Source organism: Drosophila subpulchrella, chromosome 2L (assembly GCF_014743375.2).
Source record: "Drosophila subpulchrella strain 33 F10 #4 breed RU33 chromosome 2L, RU_Dsub_v1.1 Primary Assembly, whole genome shotgun sequence".
Lineage (NCBI taxonomy): Eukaryota > Metazoa > Arthropoda > Insecta > Diptera > Drosophilidae > Drosophila > Drosophila subpulchrella.
This window is the reverse complement of record NC_050610.1, coordinates 2,561,802-2,572,862: the sequence shown is the minus strand read 5'-3', so window position 1 is coordinate 2,572,862 and position 11,061 is coordinate 2,561,802. Positions and strand designations below refer to the sequence as shown.

The 11,061-nt window shown below is 40.6% G+C and overlaps 2 protein-coding genes across 3 annotated transcripts; both read right to left on the bottom strand.

Moving 5' to 3' along the window:
* Positions 1–594: 594 nt before the first annotated feature.
* LOC119548476 (solute carrier organic anion transporter family member 74D) lies at positions 595–7,237 on the bottom strand. 2 transcript variants are annotated; one of them, XM_037855745.1, is made up of 8 exons: positions 7,033–7,237; positions 5,170–5,549; positions 4,698–4,939; positions 4,387–4,639; positions 3,279–3,772; positions 3,015–3,208; positions 1,367–2,046; positions 595–1,046 (listed from the first exon to the last, which is right to left on the bottom strand). In XM_037855745.1, the coding sequence occupies exons 2-8, from the start codon at positions 5,399–5,401 to the stop codon at positions 883–885; spliced, it is 2,259 nt and encodes a 752-aa protein (XP_037711673.1). In that variant the 5' UTR covers positions 5,402–5,549; positions 7,033–7,237; the 3' UTR covers positions 595–882. The 2 variants fall into 2 exon arrangements, with proteins under 2 accessions (XP_037711673.1, XP_037711672.1); XM_037855744.1 differs by having other exon boundaries at positions 5,170–5,519.
* Positions 7,238–7,656: 419 nt separating this feature from the next.
* Positions 7,657–10,708, bottom strand: LOC119547623. Its single transcript, XM_037854549.1, has 5 exons — positions 10,578–10,708; positions 10,416–10,521; positions 10,106–10,355; positions 8,453–9,079; positions 7,657–8,022 (listed from the first exon to the last, which is right to left on the bottom strand). Exons 1-5 carry the CDS (start codon positions 10,673–10,675, stop codon positions 7,811–7,813), a joined length of 1,293 nt encoding a protein of 430 aa, XP_037710477.1. The 5' UTR covers positions 10,676–10,708; the 3' UTR covers positions 7,657–7,810.
* Positions 10,709–11,061: the final 353 nt, after the last annotated feature.

Sequence of the window (11,061 nt, the reverse complement as noted above, 5' to 3'; positions counted from 1 at the left end):
TTTTTGTTTTTAAATCTATTCCTTTTTATTTTTTAAATTTATAAGGAAAACAAGAGGGAGCGCTTTAGTCGATGGCCTCGGCTATCAGATACCCGTAAGTCGGTTATGGGAGTGCGGGGGAGATGGAAATATAAAATCAGCAAAGCGCTAATGCGCCACCTAGAGTCGATTTCATTATTTGCTAATAACCCATTAATAGATGGCTCGATATTGATAGAGAAAACCTAATCCCATTTACACTTTTACAAAATCTTCAAAAATGTGGGAGCAAGAAATGTTTTAAGGCTATGGGCGTTATAGTGTTCGTGACATCCTGTTTTAATAAACTTGCGCTGCGCAAGATTCTGAAGAATCTGTGTGCCTAATCCCAACTTTCTAGCTTTTATGGTTTCCGAGATCCCAGCGTTTATACGGATGGACAGACAGACATGGATCGAGTCGATCGACTCGGTTAGTGATCCTGATAGTGAATACATATACTTTTTATTATACCCTTTTATTCTACGAGTAACAGATATAATAAATAAATAAAAAAATTATTGTTTTCGGTCCCTGTTTTTTATTTACATGCGTACAAATAAATTCTTTTAGTTGTTTTTTATTAAACTAATCATGGTACAGTAAGCGAACTTAGCACGTAATAAAAATAGTTAACAATTGTACATTGAAATATGACATAGGATATTGCGAATCCAATAACTAAAATCCTATCGAAGAGCGGGAAGTTTGTACATATGGCTTTGTATTATTAGCTTCGCCCGATCTTTCTCTACATTTGATTACAGAAACTTACTCTAGGAATGTGCTTTGTTTAATTAAATACTCGGAATTGGTGTGTATTATATGAATCTACCCCTTATAATTGAGTATCACGGATTCTTTTTAGAGTTCTTCCTGGTCGGATTTCTTGGCCAGAAGCGGAGTAATAGGTTGATTCCTTCTGTTGGCCCGCTCCTCTTCTTTAGCCTCCTTGTCGCCATAAATGTCCAGAGTGCGTCCATAGTACCAAACAAGGTAATCAAAGAATATTCCCATAGAGGTGAGTACTGAAATAATTGATGAGTTTTAGACTGAGCCAATATACGTAACAAAGTTTGAACACAAAGTTGTCTTAAATCATACACTAGCACATTGATTTAACGTACTAATTTGTTCATCGATTTCAAATATATGTAAAACTTTGATTGGTAATTTAAACAGGAATTAATATGATAAATGGAAAATTAAAAATATTTTTCTAAAATTTGGATTTAATTATAGTGGATTTAACTATGATATTTTTCTAATAAAATATTCTTGGTAAAAAAGTAAGTCTTAGTTTTGTTTTTGATATTCAAATTTAAAAAATTATCAGTATGAAACTTACTGAACGACAAAAAGTTGAGGGAGTAACGGAAGCGAGTCTGATCGTACAACTGACAGTTGCCATTGCCATTGCAGGTCTTCGTCCACACCAGACACGTGGAGTCAATAAGACGCCCGAACATGATGGGACCCGGGATCAGAGCAAGCAAGCTGATCATCATCAGGGCCAGTCCCTGAGCGAAGGACTTGTCCTCGTAGGCCACGGCTCGGTAGTTGACCAGGACGTTGCCCACCCGACCGGATGAGCCGAACCAGCTTACGATCATCGAGGTGATGGAGAAGGCCCAAAAGCTCCAGGTGCAGTTCTTTGTGCAGATACCCGGCCGGAGCACCGAATCGGGAGTGGATCTGGTGGTCCTGGACAGCAGCTTCTCATCGAAGTCACCGTCGTCGTTGAGCAGGGGCACACCGCTGAAGTACCCGTCAAAATCTGTGGTGCTATCCAGTTCCGGCTCCGGAGTGGGTTGTAATAGATTGAGCAGCCGCTGGGTCGCGCTGGTTGAAGGCGTATCATTAACCAGACAACTGCAATCCTCGTACAACTTTGAGGTGGCATTGTATCCGCGACATCCCGCGTGGCAGGCCGAGAAGAAGGTGGTGTCCGTCAGCTCGTGGCATACGGGTGTGTATTTGATCCCTTCGCAGGAGCAGTTTGTGTTGCAGGTGCTAGTCAGGTTTAGTCTATTAAAAAAGTATCAAAATTATATTAAGTCAAATTTTCTACACTCAATATAAAACTAAAACAATAAAGAAAAACAAGGAAGAACGCTGTAGTCGATTACCTCGACTATCAGATACCCGTTAGTCAGCTAAAGGGCCAAAGGGAGATAGAGATATGCAAGCAGCAAAGCGAGATTGTAAGGCGCCACCTACCCGCGATCTCAATATATGTTTATGTGGGTGGCAGACAGACTTAAGCGTTATGGGCGTGGTAACTTTTTTAGGTCAATCGATAGGTATTGGCGAGAATAATACATTTCAGGTAACATTTTTTCTCTAGCATGAAAATTGTGGGCGCCACAGGTTTGGGCGGTTTGTGGGCGTTAGAGTTGGCGTGGCATATTCGCATAACAAACTTGCGCTGTGTACAAGGCTACGGAATCTAAATGTGAAATCCCAATTCTCTATCTTTGATGGTTTCCGAGATATTTACGTTTATACCTACGATTTCTTGAAGTTTGTGGGCGGTTTGTGGTCTTCTAAGTGGGCGTGGAAAATTTTTTTTTAGATCAAACGATAGGTATTGATGAGAACAATACATTTCAGTTTTATTCTAGCATTAAAACTGTAGGAGCCACAGGTTTGGGTGGCTTGTGGGCGTTAGAGTGGGCGCGGCACACTGACGAAACAAACTTGCGCTGCGCAGGAAGCTCTAGAATCTGCATGCCTAATCCCAGTATTGCAGCTTATAAAATTTCGGAGGTCAACGCGTTCATACGGACAGACGGACATGGCTAGATCGACTCGGGTCGGAAACGCTTCCTTCTACCTGTTACATAATTTCCGACGAAACTAGCACACCCTATTACTCTACGAGTAACGGGTATAAATATGGTATAGTATTAAATAAAGAATTGTAAAATTATAATCAAATTCGATTAGGCATCCTACTTCTAAGTACTAAAATAAATTTGGTCGCGGATACTTACTGTCCTACGTGGGCCATGGAAAAGGTGTCCTGGCAGTAAAGAAAAGCGTATGCGATCTGCCCCAAAATGGAGACCCCGCCAACGAGCACGTTCCACATGAGCACCTTGCTCACGTGAGGCTTCTTCTTGGAAAGCACCAGCCCGGAGCCAATCAGACCCACGACCATGCCCATAATGGAGATGGGGCCAACGACCTAAGAAGAAGGATTCAAATAGATAGATATTTAAGTCATTTTATAAAAAGGTTTATAAAAATAAACTCACAATGGTGGCGCTTTGGGGGTCCTTGTGGAACTGCACCTCCATGTACTTGGTGAGGAAGGTCATGAAGCCGGAGGCGCCCAGGATGTAGAAGACCGCCGAGAGAATGTTGAAGATCAGCAGCTTGTTCCGCAGCAGTCGCATGAGGGCGCGTGGGAAGTCCTTCAGCTTTGGCAGCTCGGCATTGGCACCCGCAGCTGCTCCAATGGTGTCCAGTGCGGCGTTCGAGGAGAAGCGGCTGCTCAGCGAGAGATTCTCCTCCCGCTTGAGCTCCTCCTTCGTCTGACGCAGCGCCAGTGGCAAGTGGGAGTTGGTCCTTGGCGCTTCGTTGATCCTGGGCAGCTGTTTGGGAAAGAGACCGATGAGGCCGGAAAACAGGCACATCAGGGTGCCCAGGACCACCCAACCGAGCCACCAGGCTCCCAGCCATCGAGGATCCTTTCTGTCGATCAAAGGAGTCTTTGTTGGATCGATAAAGGTGTTTAGCGACAAGTAACCTAAAATGGTAAGAAAATTTTGAGTTTTGGTTAAAAGTTTGTATTTTGACAGATTACACAGTGCTTTGGAAAATGTAACCTCAGTTTGGATTTCAAGATCTGAAAGTACTCATTGCAGTTCCTCTGACATCGCCCGCGATTGTTTTATTTAAAAGATTTTGTGTACACCTCAAATCTTTCATTATTTTGGGTAAGGACTCAGAGATGTACAACATTAAAACCAATTTATTTAAAAATGCAAAAAAATATACCATTTGGTATAACAAACAATATATACAACATGATATTTTATCTCACTTCCTTTTTTTTTAATTTGCGATAACAGCATTTTTTGAAAAAGACTTTTTATTCTTTATGCGAACATATTATTCCTATACCTATATAGACCTGAAAATAAAATATCAATCGGCCCTTAAGATATAGCCAACCTCAAATGGGACTTAACTCGTATCGATCAATACTTTCAAATTTTTAAATCTAAAACTATTACGAAACAGTATAAAAGTTAGGGAAATCCTAACACTTAATAAAATCATTCTTTACCATCTTCAGAACTTAACTACATTTATATGTATTTTTTAACAAAGGCCACTTGAGAACTCTTTCTACCATACCGAAAAAGAATCCCACGACAGGTCCAATCATCCTCAAGGCCATGGCCACCGCCAGCATCAGGGGAGTGTTCGTCTTCTTGGTGTTATCATCCAGATACGTCTGTCCCAGGGAGTAGTACATGGTGTTGCCCACGCCCAGCACGAACTGTGAGAGGAAGATGAGCACCAGTGGCACGTAGGAAAAGAGATCGTCGCAGTCGTTCCCCTTTGCGCCCACTCCACAGAGTCGCTCGGTCTGGGGAGAGGTGAAATTCTACAGGAGAATGACTATTTAGTGAAGGTAATGATAGATGAGAGAGCAAGTAACCCACCACAAGGGGCTGACCCAGTTCAGACGTGGCATTCAGTAGGCTTTCCTGGTACTCCTTGGTGAACTGCAGCACCTCGTGACCAGCCCCGTAGATAAAGTGCGGCAGGGCGAGGATGTAGCAGGACAGACCGCAGAAGACGATGCCCCATGCTATCCAACGGGGGCGATTCCGCTGTCCACCGATGTAGGACAGGATAAGGGACAGCATGATCTGCGAGATTTCATTGCCGCTAAGGACAATACCTGCAATGGGACAAGTTTCAAAATGAGAAAAATTTAATTTGTGGAAGAGTTCTCGGGAAGCTCTTGAGATTCTTTTTTAAATCAAAAAAATACTTTTTGAGATAGCTTCCGTAAAATTCTATATTTTTATATAGTAAATGTATTTATTTTTAACGAACGGTAAGAACATATTTTTACTATTATTAAATAAAATCATTTAATTTAAATGTATAATTATTTCTAAATATTACCTGTTGTTTGGCTGGGAATCTTAAAGCGCCTTTCCAGCACGGTGAGGGTCACGATGAAGTACATGTAGGACATGGCCTGGATGGTGCCGAGCAGTCCGTAGACGCCCATAAACATCTTGGTGGTGGCGTACTTCTGGAGCCATGCTGGATGCCAGTTGGCCATGCCGCACAAGTAGTGCCCGGGCGGGATATTCGATCCCCGACGTTTCACTTCCGCCATCTTCGGTTCCATACAGTCCCTACTGCGGGATGCTATTGTCTTGTCGGTGGTACTCAGCGAACCATCGATTTTGGTACGATAAGATTGCGTACTCGGCTTCCCTATAGATAGTGGAGTGATAGCAAACAGTCTGCCAGGGAGAGAGCAAAGGGACGTACTCCTGTAAATCACATTGCCTTAAGATTTCTTGGAAAAATTCCCTTCTTCAAAGGGAATTTCACCATACACTTTTAGTCGATTAAAAATCACTTCTATAATCATGACTCTCCGGATTCCAAAATCTTCAAATATCGTTTAGGGCTTATAAAAGTTGTCGATAGGGAAATTCGCGGTATTGATTAACTATCGACGGCGCCCGCTCAAGATCACATTGCCCGAGACGATTAGATAAGCCGGTGTTGCCAAATAAACAATATCTATATGGTCGGAGTAGCTTTTATAAACAGCTATATTTACCGCATAACGATGACCACTAAGTCATCTTTTCTTCATTGATCATACCACCCGCCAAATGATCAGAATCATCAAAGAAATCTTATCGTAAGTTATATCAAAGAGGTTCATATTAGTAGGGTACTTTACGGTGAATTGAGGCTATAGCCCACCTATATCACTATGACTGGCCAAGAAATCCCGCCTGGAGAAGTATACATCTGGGGTAAAAAGGCCTGCAAAGTCGACACACTTTGAATTCTTGGTTTCTATTTTTAGGAACATTTCTTATCAATCATAATTACGGCGTTTTGTTGTTACTTAGACCAACAGCCGTTAACTGAAATCAGTTTAATGAACTCAGATTACAACCAACTGATGTGAAAATTATATGTTTCGTAATGTAATTCTTTGGTTATCAATTTATTGAATAAAATCCCATATTTATTGTGACTCAGACAATTTCATGGTTATTTTATTTGTGGACTGCTTTCCATTTGCCGTTGGGCATTCCAACAACAAATTTGTCTGGTACAAAAGGCTTATCAAAATATTGATTCGAAGAGTTGAAGTGATTGATTAGTTAAAAATACGGTCTGGGCTTCTTTAATTGTAACTACTCATATGCCATGGTTTTTCTTAAGACATGGAAAACAATTTGTACAAACCCAAAGAAAGGATAACATTTTATCAAAATTATTTAACTTTCAAGGCTTTAAGCAATTTTATTCAGTGATCACATCTATAAAAAAAACTTGACCTTATACGGGTGTTCCAGAAATCGCTTCAAACCAAAACAAGGACAAAACACAACTTCACTTAAAAAAATCAATATAAAGAGCGTAAAAAAGTACTCTTCTATTTAAATTTTTCACTTGAATGAAAACAATTTAATCCTTCAGATTATATTAATAAAAAAAGAAAAGCACCTAGGCCTTATGAGATCATTTCCATTAATGTAGAACACTTTTCCAAAAAAAGGACTACTATAAAGTTATCTACGGAGGCAATCTTGAAAGATTAGAAAGATTTCCACTTGAATGAGGCTCCAGAGATCTAAAGATTCCCGGCAGGGACAAATGCACATGGAGTGTATCTATAGTACAGTATCTATACTATAGGTTCCTTCCGCATGACGAGCTACCCCAATGTCGAACGACGAATGCCACCCGATATCACAAACAATTAGATTACCAGACAGGTGTACGTACGTTTTAGACTCGAGTGAAGAGTTGCCTATATAGTGCGCATATTATCAATTGCCAAATAGTAGTCACTCGTTTGGCGTATACAATCTAATCTGCACTTATGCGATTAATTAAATTCCGTTCGAGTTCCTTTTCCCAGGAACTAGTCCCGATTCAGCGCACAGGTAGGTGGGCGGCGATAGTGATAGCCGATCCGTTCCGAATCGAGGCGCGAGTAAAACTGAGAAATGGAATTTTAAATTCCCAGGCAGCTAGCCGTGTCCGCTCGGTGCCAATCGAAGCCTGATAAAGCTTTATCAGGCCATAAAGCCTAGGGCGGGAACAATCGGTTCTCTCATCGCTGTTCCACGTGCAAATCAAATTTTGGACATATCTCAGGCAACCTATGGCTTATCGGACCATTGTTTTCTTCGGAGAGGCCGAATGGCTATGACTGTGGAAAACCATGCGCGGATCCACGGGGGGGACTCGAGGGATAAATCGGCAACTCCCACTCGGGTACAAAGTGAAAGGAAACGTGGGGCTCAATAAGTATGCAACAAAAATGTGTTCTCAAAACCCCCTAGAAAAAATCCTGGATCCGCCACTGTTCAAAACAGACAATAAAATAACGCGACAATGACATTATTATTACGATCACTAAGCCCCTTCCCCAGCACCATCCGCGACCCCACGCGATTAGAATTGTAAGCAAGTGAATTAGCAGAATGTGTAGAGTACTGTGCCGCATGTGCATCAAAGAGCGTGGGTTGAGAGGGTCGCCACCACAGTTGCGGGTCGCCTAGGTGTCCGTCTTGATGTGCAGGTCAGGGTCGTTGGCGTTTTGGAGGATCTTGTTCTGCCCGATGGAGAGTATCATTGCCAGGCCGATCCAGAGTAGTATGACGATGATCAGACCCACGAACAAGGTCTGTGTCAGGGTCGGGGTCATAAGTACAGAACAGCTCCAGCAGGGTTTCACCTCGTAGTTCAGGTCCATGCCATTATCCGTATCTATGAAACGTATAAACAATTTATCTTTACTCTCTTTAAAGTTTAATAATATTCCTTATTTATGGCACATTGTTATCGCGACTCAATGGGGTAATAAAAGATAAATATAAAAAGAGCACACAAGTAAAAATATTCTTTTCAAGCGGATATCATTTGGCAAAGATGTATTATTATTGACCCAAAAATATCATGTCTTCTAATTTATCTATCTATCTTTATTAAACTAAATGCATTAAAGTGAATATTATAATATGGTCGGAATAAAATTAAAAGGTTGCATGCTATCTTTCTAGTTTTCGGAAAGCAACAGAGTGCAACAAATAATTGTTTTGATTGTTTGTTTGAAAGTATTAAATACAAAAGATAGTAAAAGTTGCCCGAATGCCTCAGTTCCCTATACAGATACAAGAGCTCGACTGTTCACACTTACCACGCCAAAGGATGTCCAGGTGAAAGTCAAAGAATGTCAGCCGCTCCGTATCGGAGGCAAAGCCCGTAATGTCCGTACAGCAGAGGCTGAATTCGAAGCCGAAGAACAAGTAGTCCCGTAGATAGTGGGAGGAATTGCTGAGGATCATGCGGGTGAGGAACCAATTGCCCTGCGAGGGAATGAACTCCAGCAGCAGGGGGCTGATGTTTGTGTCCATCCCCACTATGATTCCCCCGTGAACGTCCCGGCCGTTGAGGAAGGCCACCTGCACTTCCTCCCTTCCATTTGGAAGGACCACGTCCGTTCGGTTGAAGGGGTTCAGCAGTCCTGGCACCTCCCTCTTGGCCAGCAGAATATTCCGAAAGGATAAGATGAGCATGTCGTGGCGCAGAACGGTCATGTTATCGACCAAGCTGTAGCTGAATCGCTGTGGCATTTGACCAAATTCGTAATCAGATGTATTCGACGATGCATCGAGGCTCTTTAACGGGTCCATTAAATGGGCGGCTGGACGGGTCTTGTGGATTTTACGACGCTGAAAAGCCCTATCTTCCTCCGTGTATGCCGTGTACACATGCACCACCGGACAGTCGCTGAACTGATAGGTTGCCACCGCCATGGCGGCGTCTGAAATAATCAATTTCACTTTAGAAGTATACAAATTAAATCGTAATATTTTAATGGCTTCCAACTTAATTGTTTTATTTGCAGAAGTTAAGAAATTTATTATTCTGATGTTGAGTTCTGTAGATTAAAAGGCTCAGAAAAATATTAAATACTAAGAAAAAGTTCGACGTTCTGCTCGATAACCATATTCATATTCGAGCTATAGATAAAAGGGAGTGTAGGGTATAGTGACGATCGAATCGTTATTGAATGTCACTTTTCCAAAAATTAATATTTTTCATAGGTTGCTGACATCTATTGAGCATAGTCCTGTAAAAGTTCGATTGTAAAATTCCAGCGGAGTTAGATACCACAGCTCTTGGCGTAAACCAATATCTTTTTCACTTTTAATAGTTGAAGGGTCAGGTGACGAACTGATAAATACACACTAAAACTTTATGCAGATGTGAAAATGATTTATTTTTTATTCAAAAAATGGAATACAAATTTAACTGAACACTTAACAAAAAAGTATACTTCAGTTCTGGGTTTAAATTGAACAAAATTAAGGTGTTCAATTCCTAGTTCACAAAAATCAACAAAAAATAATTGTTTTTGTAGCATCAGGTGTAGAAAAGACACAAATAATGATAAAATGTCAACAAATACCGAAAAAAATTAAATCTTCATACCGCACGATACCCTACAAATACTGTTAAACATTTTCGGCACGATAAGAGGCTTCGACTACAATTATTTGACATTTTTGCCGTAACGTCCCTTACATTTAGCAAACTGTTTACCATTATAAATAAATAAAATAAGTACATTTATTTATTTAAAATTTTTTTTTGTTTGATTCTTTGTTAAACTATCTTATGCCCAATTTAATTTTAGTACTAGTGAAATCTTAAAAGTATAACGTGAAAATGGGATAAAAGTTCAACAGTTACCGAAAATATTTTTTCATGAGCAATCAATCAGCACGATTATTACGTAATTTATGTCCTAAGCTAGTTTAAAATAATGGATTCCATTTAAACCTACCGTGGGCCAGGACATTGCGATTGTTGAAGCTGAAAGCGTGAATCTGGCCCTTTTTGCAGGGCAGCTCCATTTCCAGTTCCAGTTTCCTTATTTCATTAAGAGCAGGATAGTGCCAGATAATCTCTCCGGTCCTTTTGCTGACCCTTTCCACGGCCTTTAAAGGCTCTTCCACCTGGCTGTAGTAGTTCATGGGCTGGATCTTGCTCAAGTAGGGAAAGCACACATCGCAGTTGATGTCCTTGGCGGCTAGCTAAAATAATAGGGTGTTCAGGTTTTTAAAAACCTTTTAAGTAAATGCCTCATAAATTACCTCAGAGGCTAGGTAAACCACTATCATGTTGTCCTTCCTCAAATTTTGTATTATCTTTTGAAACTGTCCACTCTTCAACGGGCGAAAAATACTCGTAGCTTTAGGACTGCAAAGAAGATCCTGTAGGGAATATTATATTATTTTTGGTTACCAAGTACTCACGTATCGGTGCCCCAGATCAGAACTGGTGGAGAACTCGTCACCTTCGCAGATACTACGATAAAATGCATCACCAATAAAAGACTTATTAGGCAATACATATTGAATCGCTCTCTTGACTTGATGAAATTATTAACAGCTTAAGGCAAATGTTTGAAACATAAAACTGGCTTGCTGGCTTGATATTCTGAAATTGATAAAAGAAATACCATTTTCTCTTGTTCCTTAATATTACCTTACACATTTTGTATATTATCTTTCACATATTGTCATTACTCATACACATTTTGTGCTGAATAATAATTTCCTCCAGACTTATTTTATATTTACGATCTAACTCGACTAGGAACTTGTTGCTTCAACATGTTGCATGCGGAATAACAATACAGTTGCAATTAAAAACAAAAAACAAGATAAGATAAGAAATGGCTTATCAAACCAAAGTCGGAGAGAGAGGAAATCGGTTCTGGACAGGTGGGGCTCCTTA

Bases quoted from the DNA above. Each gene is read 5' to 3' on its own strand.
- LOC119547623 (XM_037854549.1), bottom strand. From the start codon at position 10,675: ATGTATTGCCTAATAAGTCTTTTATTGGTGATGCATTTTATCGTAGTA. The intron at 9,080-10,105 runs GTAGGTTTAAAT...TGATTATTTCAG, and splicing joins TCGCAATGTCCTGGCCCACG to ACGCCGCCATGGCGGTGGCA. The intron at 8,023-8,452 runs GTAAGTGTGAAC...TACGTTTCATAG, and splicing joins CCTGGACATCCTTTGGCGTG to ATACGGATAATGGCATGGAC.
- LOC119548476 (XM_037855745.1), bottom strand. From the start codon at position 5,401: ATGGAACCGAAGATGGCGGAAGTGAAACGTCGGGGATCGAATATCCCG. The intron at 4,940-5,169 runs GTAATATTTAGA...GTCCCATTGCAG, and splicing joins GATTCCCAGCCAAACAACAG to GTATTGTCCTTAGCGGCAAT. The intron at 3,209-3,278 runs GTGAGTTTATTT...CCTTCTTCTTAG, and splicing joins ACCCCCAAAGCGCCACCATT to GTCGTTGGCCCCATCTCCAT.